Source organism: Acomys russatus, chromosome 2 (assembly GCF_903995435.1).
Source record: "Acomys russatus chromosome 2, mAcoRus1.1, whole genome shotgun sequence".
In the NCBI taxonomy this organism is placed as follows: domain Eukaryota; kingdom Metazoa; phylum Chordata; class Mammalia; order Rodentia; family Muridae; genus Acomys; species Acomys russatus.
In genome coordinates, this window is record NC_067138.1 from 35,605,004 (window position 1) to 35,629,835 (window position 24,832).

The window sequence follows — 24,832 nt, forward strand, 5'->3', positions numbered from 1 at the left end:
TGTTGGCTCCATTAGGTCAACGGTTACATAAGGTAGAAACTTGCGTTCAGGATACTTACCACTGTACTTTGAGTATTTAGCACGATGCATAAATCTTAGAAGACATTGACAGTGTTTGTTTTAATAAATAAATGAATAATTAAATATCAGTTTGCTATATTTTAAAAATGTTTAAATGACACATCTTAAAAGTTTGTATTTTTAAAAATTAGACCTTGATTTATTTACTTACCATGCATGAATGTTTTGCTTGAGTGTATGTATGTGCCAGAACAGGCCAGCAGAAAGTGTTGGAGCCTCTGAAACTGGAGTTTTTCAGATGGCTTTTAAAGACCTGATTTAGGTAGGTGCTGGGAACTAAACTCAGGGCTTCTGCAAGAGCAGCAAGTGCTCTTAGCCAATAAGCCATATTTCTCTAGCTCCTAAAATGTTTTTGTTTGTTTGTTTTGTTTTGTTTTGTTTTTCAAGACAGGGTTTCTCTTGTAGCCCTGGATGTCCTGGAACTCCCTCTTGAACCTGAAGATCCACCTGCCTCTGCTTCGCAGGGAATGGGATTAAAGGCCATGGCATCCTAAAAAGCTTATACTTTCTTAAATAGTCTTCCAAACCGTTTTAAATGTACTTGCTAGCTATCAGTAGAAAAGACAAGTTTTATCACAACAAACTGATCAAACAAGTGCACGTACCCTTCCATAAGCATCGCAAAAGAACCCAGTACAAGACTATGGATTACATGATAAATTACTTCTGGCCTTTCTCCAATTCTTCCATCTTCAAGAGTTGCAGCTTCTTTCTGGGATTTACCACTATATTAAAAAACATGTTTTTAATAGTTTGGAAAAAATACATGAAAAGGCAAGGATGCATCCTCATCATGAAGGCTATACCTAAAACTGAATTTCCTCTCCTTTTCTGAGATCAGTTATACCTGACCTAGCAATGGCAATCAATATACTTAAAGTATGAAGATAAGAAGCTCTAATTAACCATCTTCCTTTTTGTTTTGTTGGTTCTTGATGTTGTCTGGACACAGGGCTTCACTCACCGCCAGCTCAGGCTGGCCTAGAACACACTCTGTAGCTGGGCTTGCTCTACTCCAGGCCGTCCTTTTGCTGTAGTCTACAGAACTGAGATTACAGGTGTAAGCAACCACACCTGGCTTCAAGTTTTTGTTTGTTTTGTTTTCTGAGACAGTGTTTGTGTTATCTTGGCTGTCCTGTACTTGCTTTGTAGACCAGGCTGGCCTTGAACTCACAGAGATCCACCTGCCTCTGCCTCCCAAGTGTTGGGATTAAAGGCATACGCCATCATGCCCGGCTCAAGTTACTTTTTTCTTTTATTTAGTGCTAGGGATCACCAAGCATAGGTTGTTATACATTACATAAGTGCTGTGTGTATTGTCAGCCTATAAGAGAGCACGCACTGTACAAAGTAGGTCAACTGACTGGGAAGTAACTGCTAGTATTTCTTGTATGTATTTATATTTGGTTTTTCAAATACATATGGGGTTTCATGTAGCCAGACTAGCTTTGAACTTGCTATGTACCCAAGGCTGGCCTTGAACTCAGGATCCTGTCTTCACCTCTCAAGTGCTGGAATTACAGGTGTACTACAAGCACCAGTTCCCACCTCTGTAGCATAATAAACATATTTAAAGCAATTACGTTCATAGGGATTTTTATTTTGTTATTATTTTTGCTTTTGTTTCTCTCTTCCCACCGCACCCCCACCCCCGCCGAGGCAGGGTCTGACTATGTGGCTTACACTGCCTCTGAACTCATAATTTTCTTAGCTCAGCCTCCTGAGTGCTTGGATTATAGGCACGCCCCATCATACTCAGAAACATTTACAGTAATTTCAGATTACACTACCAGCTTCATTTCAATTAAATTACACACACACACACACACACACACACACACACATCCACACTCCACCTCAGAGAGTCAGAGTTTTTCTATGTAGCTCTGGCTATCCTAGAACATGCTGTGTCGATCAGTTTGGCCTCAAAAGAGATCAGCCCACCTTAGCCTTCGAAAAGCTGAGATTCAAGGCATATGCCAACCACACCCAGGCAATATATTATTCTTTTTTTAAAAAGATTTATTATATATACAGTATTTTTTCCTGCATGTATACCTACACACCAGAAAAGGGCATCAGATCTCATTATAGATGGTTGTGAGCCACCATGTGGTTGCTGGGAACTAAACTCAGGACCTCTGGAAGAGTAGCCAGTGCTCTTAACCTCTGAACCATTTCTCTGGCCCCAATATATTATTCTTAATTAAGTAAAAATTTTAGTAAATTAGTAAACAAGTCTGCAAAGCTTAATTACCTACATATCCATACTCAGATGTACAAAGTTAAACATTTGCTTTCCTGATTAATTTATAATGACCAATAAACAAAGAACAGAATTCGATGCTCTAAAGTAAACGCAGTATTGGAAAGATGTGGGGTGGCACATACCTGCAGTAATGATCTGGACGCATGAGAATATGAGTTCTAGGTCATTTGGGGCAGCCCAACAAAATCTCTCTCTTTCCTTCCTTTCCCCACTCCTGCACGCTAGTTCAGTGTTCTACCATAGCACTGCACCCGGGCCCCAAACCCTGTCTCTTAAAAAAAGAAAAGATCTGGGTACACCTTAGTGGTAAAGCATACTTAAAATAATTTCTCTCTCTCTCTCTCTCTCTCTCCCTCCCTCCCCGCCTTTTAAAGATTTACTTATTATTTATATAGTGTTCTACCCGCATGTGTGGCCACACCTAGAAGACGGCACCAGATCTTATTATAGATGGTTGTGAGCCACCATGTGGTTGCTGGGAATTGAACTCAGGACCTTTGGAAAAGCAGCCAGTGCTCCTAACCTCTGAGCTATCTCTCCATCCCCCAAAATACTTTATATCTTTAAAATACATTAATTATATAATACAACTGACTGTTATAAGCACTTACCTCATTCTTCTAAAAATAACTTGTGTCATAGACAGAAGACAAGTGGTTGACACTAAAATATAGAATGGTAATAGGGAAGATTGTGTCAGCCGCAAAAAAAAATCCCGCGACGGCGGCTGGAGAGACTCTTGACAAAGGAGCCAGTTCAGTGTAAAGTTCCTGCACGAGACAAAATGTATGGTATTGAAATCACATGTGCTTTAAACTACTGAACATAAAGGAATCTTTAAAATCTTAGTAAACATGAAGATAAAACACATTTTTTTTTTTGGAGGCAGGGTTTCTCTTGTAGTCTGGGCTGTCCTAGACTCACTCTGTAGACCAGACTGGTCTCTTACTCACAGTGATCCACTGGCCTCTGCCTCCCAAGTGCTGGGATTAAAACACAATTTCTAAGGCCACTCATTCATGACAGCATGAGAAGCTATACTATGAGTGGAGCAGAACGTAGGCTACAATGAAGCCTGTGCCGTCACCTAAACTGCTCACCAATGCAATGCTGCTGCTTGTCTTGCCAGAGTTACAGTGGGGGAATCTAGTTCCTCCAGAAAGGCTGTGCCTGGAACGCTTCATTGCCAACAGCAGTATTCTGGGGTGGAGACTAGAGGAACTGCCTGGGGCACGGGCTTGATGGATTCATAATCTGGTGGCATTACTGCCACACAGTAAGAACCTTAGGAGAGAGTAGGCCATGGATGGATGTCCCTTTCCCTGTCTTCTCTCTCTGCTTCTAGACTCTTCCATCATATGCTAGTCTCCGTGGATCAGAAACACTGACCAATGACCACAGTCATAAAACTGAGGCCAGTAAGACAGCTTGGTGAAAAAAATAAATTAAAAAAAGAGGCTGGAGAGATGACTCAGTGGTTAGGAGCATTGGCTGCTCCTCCAGAGGTCCGGAGTTCAATTCCCAGCAACCATATGGTGGCTCACAAGCATCTACAATGGAATCTGATTCCCTATTCTGTGTGCATGAGAAACAGAGCATTCATATACATAAAATCTTAAAAAAAAAAAAAAAAAAAAAAAGACAGGTTGGGGGATAAAGGCACTAGTTGTCAATACTGAAAACCTGAGTTTAAAGCCATGGTGAAAGAAAACTAATTTGACTTCTGACCTCCTCATATATGCCATGGTATTCTCTCTTGCACACATGCGCACATGTGCGTGTGCGCACACACACACAAACACACACACACACACATTTGTTAAAATTTCCTAAAGAACTTAGAGCTGATCCGGGCATGGTGGCACACGCCTTTAAACCCAGCACTTTGGGAGGCAGAGGCAGGTGAATTACTGTTGAATTCAAGGCCAGCTTATTCTAAAAATTGAGTGCAGGACAGCCAGGGCTACAGAGACCCTGTCTCAAAAAATAAAACAAACAAAAAACCTCAGAGCTGGAGTCGTGGCTCAGTGATTAAGAACACTGGCTGCTTGAACCTACAGGATGCAGGTTCAAGTCCCATGATGGATGAGAGCCAGCTCTAACTCCAGCTCCAGGAGCTCCAAATCCTCTTATTGTCTCCAGGCATCAGGCATGCAAGTGGTTCACAGACAATACAGGCAATACAGCATGCACATAAAATAAAAATAAGTAAGTAAATCTTTTTTAAAAAGATTTTTAAAATTACATATACAGTGTTCTGTCTGTACACTAGACGAGGGCACCAGATCTCATTACAGATGGTTGTGAGCCACTGTGTGGTTGCTGAGAATTGAACTCAGGACCTCCGGAAGACAGTGTTCTTAACTGCTGAGCCATCTCTCCAGCCCCAAATAAAAAATTCTTAAGTCTATGAAACTGTAAGCAAAATTAAGCCTACTACTCCTTTTTACTGCCAACATAGACATTTTGTAGAGTGTCTAAGACACTGAAAATGTGACCACTTGTAAAGCCAGATGCAAACATCTTTTTGTAGTTGCTGAGCTGAGGGTTAAGCCCTCATGCGCACGAGGCAAGCACTCCTATGGAGTGATGTTCAGAAATGCTCATGAGACACTTGAAGAGATGGCTCAGCAATTAACAGCCCAGGTGGTGGTGGTGGGGATCCAGTGCTGCCTTCTAGCCTTCAAGGGCACTTGCACACATGTGGTGTACATCATACAAGAAGGCAAACACTCTTCCATGTAAAAAACCAAAATTTTAAAAGTGCTCAAAGGTAGCCGGGCAGTGGTGGTGCATGCCTTTAATCCCAGCACTCACGAAGCAGAGTTTGAGGCCTGCCTGGTCTACAAAGCGAGTCCAGCACAGCCAAGGCTATATAGAGAAACTCCGTCTCGAAAAACCGGAAAAAAAAAATAAAAAGAAAAAAATTGCTCAAGGGTAGAATAAAAGTATCTATTTCAAAAATGACCGCATTAAAAAAAATAAGCTAAAGCTCAACAACATGATAAATAATAGTATCTCAGTATTAAAGTCGATGGAACCAAAATACATTACATAGGGGTCACGGATTCTATTACTGCTGTTGTTGTTATTATTATTTTAAGGCAAGGTGGTAGTATTATCATATTATTATTATTATTATTATTATTGTTGTTGTTGTTGTTGTTATTACTGTTTAAGACAAGACTTCATGTATCTCAAGGCGGCATAAACACCAATTCACTATGTAGCTGAAGATGAACTTCTGACCCTCCTGTTTCCCTTACCAAGAATCAGGATTACAGGCATGTGCTACTATGCTCAGTTTACGTGGTGCAGGGACTGAACCCAAGGCTGTATACACCTGCAACCTCAGACTGAAATGACTTCTTTTATCTCCCAAGTGCTTGGACTAGTTTCTTATGCATCTAGGTTTTTGGTGGTTCTTTTTGTTGTTATTGTTTTGTTTGTTTATTTTTCAAGATAGGCTTTCTCTGTGTAGCCCTGGGTGTCCTGGAACTTGCTCTGTAAACAAGGATGGTCTCAAACTCAAAAATTCATCTGCCTCTGCCTTTCCAGTGCTGGGATTAAAGATGTGCACCACCACTGCCCTGCTTCTTATTTTAAACAAACAACAAAAACATTATTAATTTAATTGTTTTAATTAAGACTACCCTATTATTATTTTCTGTGTGTTTTATCTGCATGTATGTATATTTACCACATTTGTGGCTGGTGCTGGAGGAAGCCAGAAAAGTATATCAGATGCACTGACACTGGAGTCACATATGGCTGTGAGCCACCATGTAGGTACTAAGGACCAATCATACCCAGATCTTCAGGAAGAGCACCAAGTGTTGCTAACCGTTCAGTCGTGTGTCTTTGGTGGTTCTTAGAACACTGTTTCTAGAGAAGAATTTCCTGAAATTCTGGTGAATTCCAAATCCCAACATGTAGCTAGCACATCTAAGCATAAACTTTCTAGTTTTCATTTTGTTTTGTTTTTTGAGACAGGGTTTCTCTGTGTAGCCTTGGCTGTCCTAGACTTACTTTGTAGACCAGGATGGCCTCGAGCTCACAGCAATCCACCTGCCTCTGCCTTCTAAGTGCTGGCATTAAAGGCATAAACTTGCTATTTATAGCACCTATACCATTGACTGTTGTATAAAACAAATCGGCTAGGAATGCAGCTCAGAGCTACTGAGCCTGCCAAGCATATGAGACCCTGGGTACAAGCTACAGTAACAGGGAGACAAAACAAAACAGGCCATGGTTTTGAGAGAAAAGACTATGTCTTAACCTTAAAACTTTTAGTGTATTAACCCTATAAAGCAAATCTAATACTTGGCATGTTTACTACAGGGTAATATATAAATATCAACTAATAAACATTGGCTCAAAACAGTTGTCAACCGTAGAAGACTGTAGCATGCGCTCTGGGTTAGAAGTAAAGCCATGGAAAAAGACGTCCCTTACAGAGGTCTGCCCCAGCCTTTACTGCTTATGTACCAGGCCTATAAAGCATCCTTTACTGTAGTGAATGAATATATACATCAAACATTTCATTTGCTAAATGCTATATCACAACAAAAAACTCAACCTACATTCCTATATAATCATGTAAGTGAGCAAAAGGTTCCACCCTTTCTCAGAGCTTGAGACACGTGTAAGCAAATCTCATCTGCTCTACCAGACACTATCAGTACATTAAGTCATTTCTTTTCATGCTGTTCCATAAAGCAAAACAAAAACAACTAGAAATACAACATTACTTTTTAATTAAAAACAACATCAGGAGCGGGGCGGTGGTGGCGCACGCCTTTAATCCCAGCACTCGGCAGGCAGAGGCAGGCAGATCTCTGTGAGATCCACCAGCCTGGTCTACAGAGGGAGTTCCAGGACAGCCAGAGCTGTTACATGGAGAAACCCTGTCTTGGAAAACAAACAAACAAACAAACAAACAAAAACCAACAACATCAGGGCTGGAGAGATGGCTCAGAGGTTAAGAGCACTGGCTCTTCTCCCACAGATCCTGAGTTCAACTCGCAGAAACTACATGGTTGCTCACAAACAACTAAAATGAGATCTGGTGCTCTCTTCTGGCGTGCAAGTGTACATGTAGGCAAAACACTATACATAAATAAAATCTCTAAAAAAACAAAAAAACAAAAATCAAAACCCGGCTGGCTTTTAGTCTAATTATTATACTATAAATATTGTATAAACCCAACATGAGACAAACGCCTTCCTGCCTGTCCTCAGCCCTTCTCTTTCCCTCCTGTTTGGCAGCTGAAGATAAATACAGGGCCTGTCACATTTAGGGCAAATGCTTGATTACTGAGCTACACTCCAAGCCTGCTGTCACTCCCTGCCCCCCCCTTTTAAATTAGATTGGGTTTCTCTGTGTAGCCTTGGCTGTCCTGGACTCACTTTGTAGACTAGGTTGGCCCCAAACTCACAGCGATCCTCCTGCCTCTGTCTCCTGAGTGCTGGGATTAAAGGTGTGCGCCACCACACCCAGCACCTGCTGTCCTTTTTAAAGGTAACCACAGTGTTGGTATAGTGGTTATTGGCTGTTTTATTTGGAGATCAAACCTAGGGCTATGTACATTCTAGGTCAGCATTCTACCCCTTAGCTACATCCGCAGCACCCACTTTAAGTCTTTGCTTATTCTACCTTTAAACCGAGCCATTAATCTTCACCAGAGGAAAAAGCCTTAAAAGTACTTTGACAGACTTTAACAGTACCTGCGGCTCTTGCAACAGACCTAAGTTCAGCTTTCAGCTCCCACATCAGGTGGCTCACAACCACCTGAAACTCCAGCTCCAAGAAATCTAGTCTCTTCATTCACCTGCACACACACATGCCTGCACACACACATGCCTGCACACACACATGCCTGCACACACACATGCCTGCACACACACATGCCTGCACACACACATGCCTACACACACACATGCCTACACACACACATGCCTGCACACACACATGCCTGCACACACACATGCCTGCACACACATAACACACATAAATAAAAAGGAAATATAGCCACGTGGCAGTGACACCTTAATCCCAGCGCCTAGGAGGGAGGCAGAGGTAGGTGTATCTCTATGAGTTCCAGGCCAGCCAGGGCTGCACAGAAAAACCCTGTCTCCAAAAACCAACCAACAAACAAATAAATAACATAAACACATGTTTAAAGCAACACTATGAGGCTGGTGAGATGACTCACAGGTAAAAGCACACCTTGCACAAGTGTGACAACCACAGTCAGATCCCTGGAGCCCATGTTGGAAGAAAAGAACTAACTCCCAAAACCTGCTCTCTGCTGTCTCTGCATGTGTGCTGTGGCAAACAGATGCTACTCACACAGATACATACGACAATAAATAATTAATGCTGTTAAAGGCTAGAGTATATTTTCTTTTTAGGAGACTAGAAATTTATTTATTTATACTGTTGTGCAAGGTATTCAAATTGCAGTCCCAAGTGTGCTACCCCTGTGTTTTTTCCTGCAGTGCTGGGTTTAGAACTCGGACCCTGTAGATATCAGTCAAGCACTCTACAATCGTAGCTATGCCGTACTCCGCCACCTCCACCCATCACTCCAATATCAATGCCTTTATTCTATGATGCCAGGGTTACAGTTGTGTGGTGGGACACCGCCTGTAATTCACAAGGCTCTTTAAACAATACTCAATGCCACAAAACCAAAAATGTACCTTCTATATAATAGCCAAAACGATTTTCTTTCATTCTTTTTTTTCTTTTTCTTTTTCTGAGACAGGGTTTCACTGTGTAGAACAGGTTCTGTAGACCAGGCTGGCCTCGAACTCACAGAGATACACCTGCCTCTGCCTTCCAAGTGCTGGGATAAAAACTAAGTGCATGTAACCAGATGCACACTCCCTTCATCAAGTGTTTTCTTTTATTTTCTGCGTGTTAACAGATGAGGTGAACTTGTAAATGTGAAACTTACTTAGTAACATTTGGTCCAAATTTTATTTCAAGAAATTTCATCACATGCTCATTTTCCTTGTGCGGGACAAACATCTAGAAGAGAGAGAATCAGGCACCATGGCCAAGTTATGAGATATCATTCTCACAGAAGAGGAAACATTATGTAAACACCAAAATGCTCCCTATGCCTTGCTTTTAAAGTATGCTCACTTCCAATTGCTAATGATGGAAGACACAGACAGATGAAAAGAATAGTGAGTAAAATAACACGGTGTGCAATATGAATAAAGTTACTGTATGTTTAGGAATAAAAATACAATGATATTTTGAGAATATGAAATTTTCAACCTAGGACAGCTGACTGAAAAAACCCCGGCTCCTGAAGACATTTTTGTTGGTGTATTTGGTTTTTGACACGGTCTTATGTAGGGGAGGCTAGCCTCGAACTCACCGTGTCGTTGAGGGTAACTTTCTCTCTTTTTTTTTTGTTTTGTTTTTCAACACAAGGTTGCTCTGTGTAGCCCTGGCTGTCCTGGTCTTGCTTTGTAGACCAGGCTGGCCTCAAACTCACAGCGATCCACCTGCCTCTACCTCCCAAGTCCTGGGGTAAAAGGTATGTGCCACCACGCCCGGCTGAGGGTAACTTTCTCTACGCTCTTCTCCTTTGTTAGCTCATCGTTCTCACTGCAGCTGCCATAATATATTTTTCTACTCAAGCAGATCTGGACATGAGTCTCAAGAGTTACTTACCTTCATTATAAAATTCAAGGTCACTGGCAGAGTACATAACAAATAAAATTCAAACACTTTGATTACTTTAGCCACAAAAGTTCCTTTTTTTCCATTCAGCTACAAAGGAAAAAACCAAAATCACATGAACAAAGAAGCAAGATATAAATTAATGATTTAAAATAATATGACTACTTTCTAAAGAAGGCAACATTGATTACCTGAAGGCACTTAACAAGCATAAATGCTCCTACTAAACTTAATAAAGGAGACACCAATAAAGCTGGATTCTCAAACTGTAGCAAATACCCAAGGAAGAGAGAAAATATGTAGATCTTATATACTTCATAAACCTGTTGGAACAAAAATAAATGAGAATAAAACTTTTGTTTGTTTTTTTGTTTTTCGAAACAGGGTTTCTCTGTGTCAGCCTTGGCTGCCCTGGACTTGCTTTGTAGCCGAGGCTGGCCTCAAACCCACAGAGATCCGCTTGCCTCTGCCTCCTGAGTGCTAGAATTAAAGGCATGCGCCACCACACCCGGCTGAGAGCAAAACTTTAAAAAAAATTATTTATTTTAATTTTATGTGCATTGGTGTTTTTCCTACATGTATTTCTGTGTGAGGGTGTCAGATCTTAGAGTTACAGACAGTTGTGAGCTGCTTTGTGGTTGCTGGGAACTGAACTAGGGTCCTTTGAAAAAGCAGTTAGTTCTCTTAACTGCTAAGCCATCTCTCCAGCTCCCCCCCCCCTTTTAAATTATTTTATGTACCTTGGTGTTCTGACTACATGTATGTCTATGTAAGGGTGTCAGACCTCCTGGAACAGGAGTTACTGACAGTTGTGAGCTGCCATGTGGGTGCTGGGAATTGAACTTGGGACCTCTGGAAGGGCAGGCACTACTCTTAACTCCTGAGCCATCGCTCTAGCCCTAAATAAAATTAATTTTAAAAATAATAATATAGCTGGGTGTGGTGGCGCACGCCTTTAATCCCAGCAGTAAGGGAAGCAGAAGCAGGCAGATCGCTGTGAGTTGGAGTCCAGCCTGGTCTACAAAGCGAGTCTAGGGCAGTCAAGGCTACACAGAGAAACCCTGTCTTGAAAAACCAATAAATAAATAAATAAATAAATAATACTTATAAGTAAGTGCTCCACGATAGTTTAGGACAGTGCTAGGAAATGTTCAATCTGTACTTTTACCATCATGGCATATAATGAATTTACCACTTTCTTCTTAGCATTCTATAGAAACAAAGAAAAGAGCTAGAAAAATCTTAAGTGAAAGCTAAAGAACCTTCTTTAACGCCATACTGTAATTTTTGTTAGTCTTTCTGTTATTGAGTCAGATCTGTGGAGGTGTGGTACAGATCTTAGAAGGCTGTAACTGTCTGTAACTCTAGTTCCAAGGGATGCAGTGCCCTCTTCTGGCCTCCAAGAGCATTGCATGTATGTGGTACACTGATATGCAGGTAAAACTTATATTCACACACACAACCAAAAAATGTTAAGTTTTTAAAAAAATGTAAGACACAGAAAGAATAAGGGGGCTAGAGAAATGCCTAAGTGATTAGCAGTGGCTACAGCTCTTGCAGAGAACTAAGTTCAATTCCCAGTTCCACTATCCAACAGCTCTAACTCCAGCTCCAGGAGATCTAACGCCCTCTTCTGGGCCACACACGTACACCTCACAAGTGTGCGCGCGCGGACACACACACACACACACACAATTAAAAAATAAACCTCAAAGAGTGATCTTACTATAACAAGTCATGATATCCTTGGAGAATGCTAACGTATGCCTGGGAGAGAGTTTAACAGGTAATGTTCAATTCTTGACTTGGCTAATTCCACACAAGTGTGCACAGCTACAGAGTAACTCTCAGCATCACAGCCCACTTTTCCTTCTGTCTACACTTCTCTTTTCAAGATAAAGCTCTGATGTTAAGAAAGGCTTCAGGAAAAGTGTGACGCTCAAGAGGGAAAGGCTCGCTCTTACTTCTGTCACACATGTTACCTAAAGACTGTCAGTTCTTGACCGCACAGAACAGCTCCTTCCTACTGAGGCTGAGAAGGCAGGCGTTCCTTTCCAACACGTGAGCACGCAGCTCCTGCCCCCTGCTCCCAGCAGCTGCTACTTCCTCAATACCCCTTTTATCATTATCCTTACAGCTAGTCAATTTTTTAATATATTTTTTATTTAATTAATTTATTTAGATTACAACTCAATTGTTATCCCCTCATTTGTATCCTCCTGTTCCTCCCTCAGCTAGTCAGTTATTAAGACAACAACTTTATTCTTGATTAACCATTGTTTTGGAGAGTGAATAAGTTGTGAAATTTATTGTTAGAAAGCAAACAGAGCCTTCGCATATTAAGCAAAGTGTTCTCCCAGTGAACTACATGCACAGTCTTGGTTATTTAATCTTTATGTTAGGTTCTCTTTGTTCAAATAAGTCAAATCTTGATGTTCTTCAGAGTTCTGAACAGTTGAGGATAAGAGACGGAGAGGCAGAACGGAGGTTTTGAGAGACAACACTGTAAGCATCGGTCGTGCATTTAAAGCCCTCATTTAAGCGTCACACTACCTTATCACTGAGCCCCACGGAGAAGACATCCAGCAGCAGCAGAGAGACTGCCTGAAGAAACAGGATGTAGTGGCTGTACTCCCACATCATCATGAAAGTGTACGTCGAGGCACTCATCACCAAGTAGCAAAGCCTCTAGAGAAGAAGACACCACTGACATCAGTGACTTCACTACTGTAAAAACCCAAGAGCTACAGGACTTTAAGCTATTTTTAAAATCACAAGACCAGCCAGGGGTGGTGGTGCATGTCTTAATCCCAGCACTTGGGAAGTAGAGGCAGGTGGATATCTATGAATTCAAGGCCAGCCTGGTCTACAAGGCAAGTTCTAGGACAGCCAGGGCCATGTAGAGAGTGCCTGCTTTAACAAAACAAAACAAAACAAAAGTATCACAAACCCAGCAGGATCTTAACAAAGCAGTACCAGTCTTTCCATATTATAGTGCAAAGGGGCAGGACAAAAGCGGGTGGGGCTCAAGCATAATTTTTTTTCCATGTCAAGAGAGGAAGCAAAAACTAAAAAAACTGGTGCTTAATATTAGAGTGGTTAGCAAGCTTTTGTTAATATGGAAGTTTCCTTTGTCCTAAAACAGTATTTTATTTTTCATCCATGTTAATTTTATTTTACTAAAAACTATCACGAGTCTGGATGGCCACGCGAGGCTTTCCTCTTAATGAAGTTTGGCCTATTTTCCTCCAGTGCTATCCATATCAACCATGCAAAAACTGGACACTATTTCTCTACTTCATACTGAAAAAGAGCCGTACCTAGGGGCGCGCGTCCCTGATCTCCGTTCTCGGAACTAGAGCAGAGGACCCAAGGCCAGCCCGAGCCGTGTCTTTGAACATCCCATTCCTTCTCCTTTATGAAGGCGCACCCTGAGAACTGCAAACTTAATTGCTGACTTTTTATACCTTGAATGTCTCATTTTCATGTAAAACAACATGAACACATTTCAGATCTGTAATGGCTATTTCCCATAACTCAGGGTTTTCTTCTAGTGAAGCACCTCAGACTTGCTGGGCAAGAAATCTACCATGGAGCAGCAACTGCACCCCAGGTCTGTTTAGTTTTAAATATGAGGGGTTTTTGTTTGTTTGTTTTCAAGACAGGGTTCCTCTGTGTAGCCTTGACTGTACTGGACTCACTTTGCAGACCAGGCTGACCTCGAACTCACAGAGATCCACCTGCCTCTACCTCCCAATTGCTGGGATTAAAGGTGTGCATCACCACGCCCAGCTAAATATGAGTTCTTCATGTACAAAAATGAACTGACAAAGCTGATTTTACGATATTTACTTTGAACTAAAACAAACTGCTGCATAAAAAAGTTAACTTTTAAAGTAAAACATATTTAAATGTTTTGTTATTGTATATAATTTGGGGGCGGGGCACACATGCAGAGGCCAAAGGACAACTCTGTGGTGTATTGCAGGTTATCTGATCCCATTGTGATCCCTGAGACTGTAAGCTGTAGAAACCAGTTCTCTCTCTATTATGCGGGTCGGAGGGAATCACACTCAGGCTGTTAGGCTTACAGAGCCTCTGAGCAGAGCCGTGCTGTACAGACAGCCTGGCTTAGTGTCTGGAGCCTAGGCTGGTCTTGAACTTGTGGCAGTCTCGCTGCTTCAGCTGTCTGTGTGCTGGCTCTATAAGTGTGCACCTTCATATCCATCTAGGCTTACTTCTACTTTGAGGGGGATTATTTTTGTTTTATTTTTCTTGGCAGGGCTGGGTTTGAAACTCATCATGTAGCTAAGAACATCCTTGAGCTCCTACGTTCCCAAGCGCTGGGATTAGAGGTATGGGCTACCATGCCAAGCTACATTCTTGCATATTTTAAAACATTTTTTATTTTATTTTTATTTTATTGTATGTGCATTGGTCTGAAAGTGTCAGAGTCCCTGGAACTGGAGTTACAGACAGTTGTCAGCTGCCATGTGGGTGCTGGGAATTGAACTCACGTCCTTTAGAAAAGCAGACAGTGCTCTTCACCACTGAGCCATCTCACCAGCCCTTAAAACATTTTTAAATAAACTTTATCCCATTTATACTATATTGCTGCTTTTAAATTTTCTTTAATTGCAATGTTTCATGTTATGCTACATTTACTGTTTCTTTTCTTTTCTTTTTATGGCTGTCCTGGACTTACTCTGTAGACTAGGCTGGCCTCAAATACACAGAGATCCGCCTGCCTCTGCCTCCTGAGTGCTGGGATTACAGGTGTGCGCCACCACCGCCTGGCTACATTTATTATTTCTAAGTTTTTTCATTTGACACAGGGACTCTGTATTATGTAGCTCTGGCTGCCCTGGAACTCACCATGTAGACCAAACTGGCTTCAAATTCACAGAGCTCCTCCTGCCTCTGCCTCCTGAGTGCTGGGATTAAAGAGATGCATCACTATACCTGGCTTACTATCTTAAGTTTTTAAAATTGAATTATATGCATATTATATGTGTATATGTAATACATACATACTATACCATATCATACACATGGTCAAAGCAATCCTATCACTGTAAATGAGTCTACAGTAAAAAGAACATTACCTTACTACTTATTAACGTACAATGCACGTGGGGATTTAAAACAGAGGCAGAACCCCACGAGCTCCTCCGGTGGTGTGTGTCTGGTTACGGTGCTAGGGCAGGCGACCTAGCCCACGCATAGGCCAGCTACCGTGGAGCCACACGCAGCCCTAATTCCTGCCCTGCACTCCAGACAGCCAGTTCCTTAGAAGACTTTGTTTGGTCTCTCTGGTCTCTTTCTAGTCAGGATTTTTTTTTATCTAAGACAGGCAGACTGCCAAAGGACTGCTATGTTTCATCCAACTTTAATATAATGAACTGTCTCTGAAGACAAACATTTTATTAAAGTTATTCAGTGACATAGTTTATAGGCTTCCTTAAACTGCCAATAGGATTGTGGCAATAACAGTAACAAAACTTAAGAATCTAGATAATCTGGAACGGACATTTCCTTCAACTTTGACTGACCTACTACATCTCAGTCAGGGAAGACTTGTGAGTGAACAAAAGAATATGCCATACTGCCATCAAAGTTTATGCCACTGTCATCCTCGGTCACCGCTGTATCTTCAGTAATATTTCTTTAAGTTCTGATGACTAAAGGACATAAATGTTCCTGAAGTAAGAGAAATGGCAAAAACAACACTCCGATATATTAACTTCCAAAATGAGATATTCTTCATGTAACTGTCAAGTAACCATAGTAAAATCATATAACATCTGTTTTCCTAAAAATATTTGGCTGTCATCAGATTACAGAAAACCATGACGTAACAACTACCTAACTACATGTTACATAATAACATGCTTCATTGAATATAACTTAATTCCTAATATGACTTACTTTAAAATAACACACCACAACCCAGCATGGTGGTGCACACTGTGATCCTACATGGAGGCAGGTGGACTAAGTGCTCAAGGCCTAGCCTCAGCTACATGATAAATTTGAAGCCAGCCTGCACTACAAGAGATTTTTATCTCAAAACATGTACCACATTTGCAAAGCATCAGAATTAGCTATGACGATAAAACAGATTTATGTCTTACCTCTGCGTAAGTATTTAAGTTTCTTTTTAAGTAGCCTGTAAGCGCAGCAACTTGGCATGCAAAATATGGTAGAGCCCAGTTTTCTCTTAAAGGAATGGAGTATTCGATTTTTGTTGTATCCACCCTAAAATAAACCACAGAGGAACACCAAAAGTGAGGCATACTCTTGTGTAACCCTACACTTTTCTCTTTATCTTGTTTTTTAAAACTATTATTTTTCTATTTTATGTATATGGTGTTTTGCCTGCATGCTTCTCTGTATACCATGTGCGTGCCTGGTGAACCTGTTCAGCAAGCACCTGGGATTCCTGGAATGCCTCTCCATGTAAATGATGCATCTCAGTACCTTAGCCCTTCAAGCAATAACCTTTGCCAACCCCTGTCCCCTCCTTAAAGTTCTATATAACCCTCAATCACCCCGAATAAAATTGATCTGCCTCCCAAAGCTGATCCTGGAAGGTCATTTCTGGAAGGTCATTTCCATCAGTGTTCACAGGCCACCAAGTCCCCAGTTCATCACTTCTGTTCCTGAGGACTGGGAGCCAATGACGCCAGGAATGAGGGAGAGAGAGCCACAAAACTCAACTCACTAGACTTGATCAACGTTTAAAGCTTTTAATTTTCATTATTAAGAAAGTTTGTAGCAAGCATGGGACTCATGCATTTAATGCCAGCACTCAGAAAGTGGATCTGGCAGGTGGATTCCATGGGTTTGAGGACAGCCTGGTCCACATAGAAAGTTCTGGATAGCCAGGGCTACATAGTAAGAACCTGTCTCAAGAAACAAAAACAAGAAAGAGAGGGGGAGAGGGAGAGAGGTGGGGAGAAGAGGAAGAAGAGGAGGAGGAAGAGGAGAAAAACACAAAGCACACTCACACAAAAACTGAAATACACACCCCTAAGAATGACAAAACATGAAAGAAAGCATCTGCAAGGCGCCCCCACCCCCACCCTGGCCCGAGGAAGAACTTTGATTTATACTATATGTCACCACTTATCATTTCAGGACAGGAAAGCTTCTTAGAAGTGCACAGTTAATGACTTTACTGTGCCAACAGCAGAGCCCACACATAGAACTGCCACCATGCATTCCCTCCACCAGTGCTATGCCATGTGTAACTGTATTCAAAACTCTCACAACTCAACAGTCAGAAGGAGAGCAATGTATAGAAAACAGGATCTGGGTATGGTGGCCAGAGCACAAGAGACCAAGACAGGAAGGCCAGAGTCCATGGCCCACCTAGGGTTCAATCACTGCCCAGAACAATCTACGAAGGAAGTAGCCTGAGGGGAGCAGAGAAGAAGGAGGGGGACACAGAAAAACAAACTGAACACAGCTTTAGCCGTGCAGCTCCTGTGCAAGAGGAGCCAGCAGCTGCTTCCAGAGCAGTTTGTTTTCTCCTTGCTGAGTCGTTCTGAGCATAGAGCCTCCAAGAGTGAGCTGATCAGGGGGGCTGGGGAAATGGCTCAGAGGTAAAAAGCACTGGCTGCTTTTGTAGAGGACCCAGGTTCACTCCCCAGCACCCACACAGCAGCTCACAACTGTCTGTAACTCCAGTTCCCAGGGATCAGATGCCCTCTTCTGGCCTCTGGGGGTATCAGAAATGCATGTGATGCAAAACAACATTCACATGCATAAAATAAATCTTTATTTTAAAAAGGTTGATCAAGGGGCTGGAGAGATGGCTCAGTGGTTAAGAGTACCCTCTGCTCTTCCAGAGGTTCTGAGTTCAATTCCCAGCAACCACATGGTGGCTCATAACCATCTATTGTGAGATCTGGTTCCCTCTTCTGGTGTGCAAGTGTACATGCAGGCAGAGCACTGTATATGTAATAAATAAATAAATCCTTTTTTTTAAAAAAGCTGATCAATAAAATAAGACAGCCCTCTTCCTAAGTTACCCAGAAGAGATATCCAAACCAAGTGATACCAAAGTACAATACACAAACTTAAGAACATGGAAAAAAAAAAAAAAAAAGCCAGGGATATAGCTTAGTTGGTGCAGTGCTCACCCAGTATGCACAAAAACCAGGTTCAATCTCCAGCATCACAGGGGTGCAAGTCTGTAATCCCAGCACTGGGGAGGACAGTGCATTTGAGACCACAGTGTGCTACATAGTAAATTTGAGACCAGCCTGACCAACATAGCATGGTTCTGTCTCAAAATCAAAAACAGCCAAGGAACAGGCTCAGTGGTTGTCCCTGCCAACCTGTACAAAGCTAAATGTTGTTCCTCAGTAGTATAAAGGGGCCCTGGCTGTCCTGGAACCTGTTATGTAGAATAGGCTGGCTTCAAAGTCACAGAGATCCACCTGCGTGCATAGGATTAAAGTGTGGGCCATTACAACAGGTGGGATTAAGTTTTTTGAGTCAAGTTTCTTTGTAGTTGGTTTGGTTTTTGTTTTTTTGTTTTTTTTTCAGATAAAGTTTCTCACAGACCTAGAGTACCTTAAAACTCAGCCAGGTGCATAGCATAGTGGACTAGTGGAAGCCACAGGACAACTTGTAAGTATCCGTTCTGTTAGACCACCATACGGGGCTTGGTGATCAGACTCAGATTCTCAGGCTTAGCAGCAGCCTTCTCACTAGCTCACTACATGCACAAAGAGTTCATTTTTTCTTTGCCTCAAGGCAGTGTAGTCCAGTGAATCCTGATTATCTCTGAATCTCTCTGACATCACCACTAATACCAGCTAGAGAAAGCTCTCTGCTTTGTTTTACTGTCATGTGTACGTGCGGTGTGCATATGCCTGTGTATGTGTGTTATCATGTATGTGGGAACACACGTGACCATGTGTAAAGAGGCCTGAGGTTGACGTCAATCCTCTCCCTTGACTGTGCTCCATCTTACTCATTGGGGTAGGGTCTTTGATCAACCAAAAACTTACCAATGTGATAGTCTGGCTAACCAACTGGCTCCAGGGAGACTTCTAAGAGTTGAATTAGGGCAGGCCACACCCACCCAGCACTGTCATGGATTTTGGGAATCATGCTTATACTTCAACCACTGAGCCATCTTTCCAGCCCTGCTTCTGAAATGATCATGTACCTAGATCAGGCCCTGCGGGAAACCCTACCTGAACCGCACCATGTAGCATAACGACCAACAGCAGGTCATAGCCAAGCATTTTAAGAATGGGAATATGGGGCCAGGCATGGTGGCACATGCCTTTAATCCCAGCACTTGAGGCAGAGGCAGGCGGATCTCTGTGAGTTCCAGGACAGCCTGGTCTACAAAGCGAGTCTAGGACAGCCAAGGCTACACAGAGAAACCCTGTCTCGGGGGGAAAGAAAAGAAAAGAAAAGAAAAAGAATGGAGGTATTTTTGAACTCCTTGACTATTACAGCCACACAAAAACATGTAAATATCAATTAAACCTTTCATACCTGTTAATTAGGAACCATGCAACAGTAAGCATTCCTGCTAGCCAAGTGCCACTCATAAGCCAACTTGTAACAAATAAAGCTGTAACATATATTCCTTGTAATCCAAAAACAATACCGATGTAGAAATACACTGGTTCAATTATGTCCTAAAGGCAAAAGAGATGGAATGATAAAGAGATGACATTCAAGAACCTGAGGATACAAAACTATGTAAGAAAATGGACATTAAAGTGAAAAAAGAGGGCTGAAGATGGCTCAGTAATTGAGAACATATTTTCTTCCTGCAAAGGCCTCAATGCAGTTCTCACTGTCCACATGGTGGCTCACAGCCATTTATAATATCCAGAGCAATGGCTTTCAACCTCCTAACGCTGCGATCTTTTAATACAGTTCTTCACATTGTGACCCCCCACCATAAACTTATTTCATTGCTACTTCATAACTATTGCTTTGCCACTGTTTTGAAACAATAATGTAAATATGTGACACACTACTCCTACAGGGGTTGAGACCCACAGGTTAGGAACCACTATTCTAGAGGACCCAATGCCCTCTGACCCTGAGGGCATCCGGCACACAGGTGGTACACACACAGATATGCAAGCAATACACTCATGAAGGAAATCTAACAAAAATAACAAAGTAAAAACAAAAATACATACATTGCTACCAGTTGCTTGATAGAGAGCACTGGCAATAAGCTCAGGATACAGAGACATCTGTTGCACGGCGTTGATAGTCTTCAGGGAGATGGTTTTGTTATTGTGTGTCAGCTCATAAACACCTAAATAAATAAAGATTTCTCTCCATACTAGTGTTCTGCTTTGACAATGATTCAATTTATTAGTCATCACAATTAGTATGAAAAGAAAGACATTCAAATACAACACTAGATGCCTCATTTTCCCCAACTTTTTTATTATGTACATAAGGAGAAGTAACTATATTCTGAGACAAATTCCCACATCCCAAAGCTCTTAGTCTTAACAATAGTGCTTTATTTTAGGACAATATCACTACCACAATTACAACTGTGGTTGATCATACCTCTTTCAAATGAAGGCGCCTTTAACATGTCTTTGTAATAGGAGTAATAAATAGCACTGTCACCACGAAATGTGATTTCTCGTTCAAGTTCCTACAATGAAATAAATATGTGTCCGTGTTAAATGTTAACTATACTCTTTCTTCTCCCTCATCTTCTTGCATTTTGGTTCTGTTTCCTTCCTTCATATTTTAAATTGATATGGCATAGATTTGCCATTTTAGTCAAGGAGATATTTAAATTTTTCTTCATTACCATATTAACAAGCACATACACGATACATAGATAGATAGATAGATAGATAGATAGATAGATAGATAGATAGAAGTAAAACTTTTAAGTGTTTGGAGCTCATGTCTATAATCCTAGCACTAAAGGGTCAATCAAAGAGGACCGAGAACTCAAGGCCTGCCTAAGCTTCATAACAAGACTCTGCCTTTAAATAAATGTAAAAAACACAAATAGTTCTGAAAAGGGCTAGATTAAACATTTCTATGAGTTTCTTTATTGGAAGCCATTTCCGTTTCCATATATGTTTTTCACTGTTAGTATCCAAGAGGAAATGTTTTCCAGGTCTATTTTACCCAACGAAGCACTCTCCCATTTAAAAGCTGCTATGGTCTGGGTGCTAGTGTCCCTAGACAGGGATCAATTTTGGATGTGGAACTCAATCACTAGTGTGATGGTACTTGAAAGAGGGCATTTGGAATGTGGGTGTGTCGTGAGGACACAATCTTCTGAACAGGATTGGCGTCCTTATGAAACAGGCCCCAGAGTTCCCTCATCCCTTCTGCTACAGTAAGATCCACCTATGGATCAAGAAGGAACTCCTAGGCTGGACCTAGTGGCATACCTTTATCCTCAGCTCTCTGGAGGCTAAGGCAGATAGATCTGAGTTCCAAGCCAGCCAGTGTTATATAGTAAGATTCTGTCTCAGAAAGTAAGGGGGAGGGGGGCAAGCAAAGAGAAGCGGGGGGGGGGGGGGGGGGGGGGGGGGTAAGAGCGCACTCACAAAATACTGAATCTGCTAATCTGCTGGTGACTTAACATTGGCCTTTAAGCCTAACTTACAGTATGCTGTTTTAGCAGCCCAAATATACTAAGACAGACCTAAGTGAACTTCTCTTAAAAATGTTTGTTGGGCCGGGCGTGGTGGCGCATGTCTTTAATCCCAACACTTGGGAGGCAGAGGCAGAGGCAGGTGGATTGATCTGAGTTCAAGGCCAACCTGGTCTACAAAGGGAGCCCAGGACAACCAAGGCTACACAAAGAAACCCTGTCTCAGAAAACAAACAAACAAACAAACAAACAAACAAATTTTTTGGGATGGAAGATTTTTCCTGCTAGGTGTGGTAGGTCATGTTTCTAACTCCAGCACCCAAGAGGATGAGGCAGGATCACTGAGTTTGAGACCAGACTGGACCATATCTAGTGAGTTTCAGGCTAGCCTGAAGTTTATCCCAAACTTGTCCCAAAAACAAAACAATAAAACAGAACTTGTTTCTCTGCAAGATTTCCAAGATTAAACCTTAACCATCGTCCTTAAAATTAACTGCATATGAAACACACAGAGCTTACTAACGCGTTGGGTGTAGGGCACCCAGAAGGCAGAGGCACACAGATCTCTCAGTTGGAAGCCAACCCAATCTACAGAGCGAGTTCCAGGACAGCCAGGGATATACAGAGAAACGTTGTCTCAAAACCCAAGATAGTAAGTAAACAAACAAAGAAATAAGAGCTTACTAAAATATAGACAGATTCTACAGTGGGTTCTAAGGTCTGCAGCTCTGGAGATGCTCTCAGGATCAGTGCCCCTCATATGCTTACAAGGCTGTGATGACGAAGCTCTTCACCAACATCTACACTCTCAGGCCTCTGGTGTCCTTAGTTCTCCGTATACAAGACAGTCCCTGATCCCACCACTGCAGACTGACAGCCTGAAGAATCTGAGAGAGAGGTCACTTTCCGACAGCTCCCTGGGTGGCCTTCCTATACCTGGCAGGGACAACTATAATGACAGAGTTCTTCTGTTTTGGTTTTGTTTTCTGGTTTGTTGTTTGCTTTTTGACAGGATTTTGCTATATAGCCCTGCCTCTTCTGGAACTTTATATGCAAACCTGGCTGCCCTCACAGTTACAGAGACCCACCTGCCTCAACCTCCTGAGTGCTGGGGTTAAAGGTGTGCCCACTATGCCCAGCTTAAGACATAGACTTTTAAAGAGAAAGCACAGGCTACCATAACTAAACCAATAAACAGATGAGGTCAGTGGTTTTACACAAATCCGTCTCTAAAAACCTTCAGTCAGCTTAACCACTTGCTCAAAAATAAGCACAGTGACAAAACCAAACAAAAAACACTGATGTGAGCTAAAAACATTTAAAACTCCATATAGCCAAGTGAACTTTGAGAGCAAATTTATTCAAAGGTCAAATGATGACATTTCAAATATAACTATAGTGGTTAAGGTTTCTGGGAAATACACATAGAGTTAAAGCCAAAGATTAAACACGAAGCCACAGCTTAGCTCTATCACTGGAGCCAGTTAGATGATTCAGTGGATCAGGATACTTGTTAAGCACACGCACAATAAATTAATGAATGTAATTTGAAAATGTAATAGAATTTAAAATGTAAATCCTGTTGTACTTGGTTAATCATTTTCAACCTTCTCCCAAAATTGTAGTTATAAAACCTAATTCTAAAGTTGGATTATACAAGTGTAATTACACAATCTAAAATTTAAAGTATTTTAATGCTGAGATTCATACTTCTCAGATATGAGCTACCAAAATTACTAAGAGGCTGACCAATACCCCGGCACTTTACTGAGGGTCCCTAGAGAGCCTGAGCTTGCGCTTCCCACAGAAGTCATGACAGCCCCTGAGCAGCTCTCATCTCTCTTCCCATTTCTCAGCAGAGTACAAACAGGCAGGACTACTAGAGTGGCACACGGAGCTCTAAGACCTGCATGCTGCACATAAGCTCCGCGAGTGTGCCGATGTCCTTGGTATTAGTTATGGTAAGCCAGGCATGCTCAGTCTGCAGAAGCTGGGATACTTGCTTGTGATCCCAATATCAAGGACTCACTTGTACAAATGAACCCCCCGCCCCGCAACTTCTCTGTAACTTGGATCTGCCTGTCCCTTTGGTCTGGTGCCTCTTGCAGCCAGTTCTCAAACATTTGAACCAGATTTTCCTGAGACAGTCCCAGATAAATTAATTGTACAAGAAGAGCACTCTAGTAATTTCTACTTCATAAACTACCTTATTATGTAGGCCTGGTCAGCCTAGAACTAGCTATAGAAACCAAGTTAGCCTAGAATTCACAGAGATCTGCCTACCTCTGCCTGCCAGTGCTAGGACTAGTGGCATGTGCCACCATGCCCAACTTATTACATGTTTTAAGGTGGATACTGTAACTGTGTCTCAAAAGTGCTATAGCATTTTGCTAACACCTATAAATAAGCCAACACTTGCTAGACTTACCAAATATATACAAGACTTCCTAAGAAACACACACTCAAGTTAATAAGTATGAAAACACTTTTCATAATCTCAAAATTCTTCTTACCTGCCTGTTGGAAAACCAGAATTTCCGTTCATGGTAAGCGGATAAGTAGAAAACATGCATCATACCACTAATAACTGCTGCGAGACAGCCAATGAAAATCTTTGCAAAACGTTGAAATGATACATCTGAAAAAGAACACTAAAGATTATCAAAAAGTAATACATGGTCTTGAAATGAAGTGACGAAAAGACACCCCAGCTCAGTGGTTTCTTTCCCAAAACATAACACCAGTCTAATCATGAGAAAATGCCAACCTCCTATAGAGGCCCCCCTACAGGACCCCTCAGCAGGACGCTTCCCAGCGAGAGCTTACACTGGAATGCTTGCCTGGCCTATGTGAGGCCTGCGTTAGTCCCCACCACAAGCAAAGGAAAGAAGGCAAGAAAGACAGACGGATGTCAGCGTCATCAGAAACAAAACCTAGGATGCTGTCAGAGCATAGAGTCCAAAACCAATATGGCAACAGAAGTAAAAAGACGTAAGGTAAAAACTAAGAACATCTGAATAAAGTATAAGCCTTATTTAATATTCCTCATTTATTACTTGTAGCAAATGTAGCACACTAGTGTAAAATGCTAACAAGGTAAAGATGTACTAAAGTCTAGGGGCTAGTGAAGGATTAGTAGGAACAGGTACTAGCC

At 41.8% G+C, this 24,832-nt stretch overlaps 1 protein-coding gene across 1 annotated transcript in view; it reads right to left on the minus strand.

The window, feature by feature from the left end:
- Dpy19l4 (dpy-19 like 4) overlaps positions 1-24,832 on the minus strand; it is a 48,233-nt gene that overhangs the window by 18,026 nt on the left and 5,375 nt on the right. Inside the window, exons 3-13 of the mRNA XM_051160261.1 lie at positions 24,192-24,316; positions 20,622-20,712; positions 20,237-20,358; positions 19,575-19,720; positions 16,187-16,310; positions 12,606-12,740; positions 10,244-10,375; positions 10,044-10,142; positions 9,313-9,386; positions 2,962-3,120; positions 687-806 (exon numbers count right to left, since the gene is read on the minus strand). Coding sequence (XP_051016218.1) covers positions 687-806; positions 2,962-3,120; positions 9,313-9,386; positions 10,044-10,142; positions 10,244-10,375; positions 12,606-12,740; positions 16,187-16,310; positions 19,575-19,720; positions 20,237-20,358; positions 20,622-20,712; positions 24,192-24,316 — 1,327 coding nt within the window. The remainder of the gene's footprint in view (positions 1-686; positions 807-2,961; positions 3,121-9,312; positions 9,387-10,043; positions 10,143-10,243; positions 10,376-12,605; positions 12,741-16,186; positions 16,311-19,574; positions 19,721-20,236; positions 20,359-20,621; positions 20,713-24,191; positions 24,317-24,832) is intronic.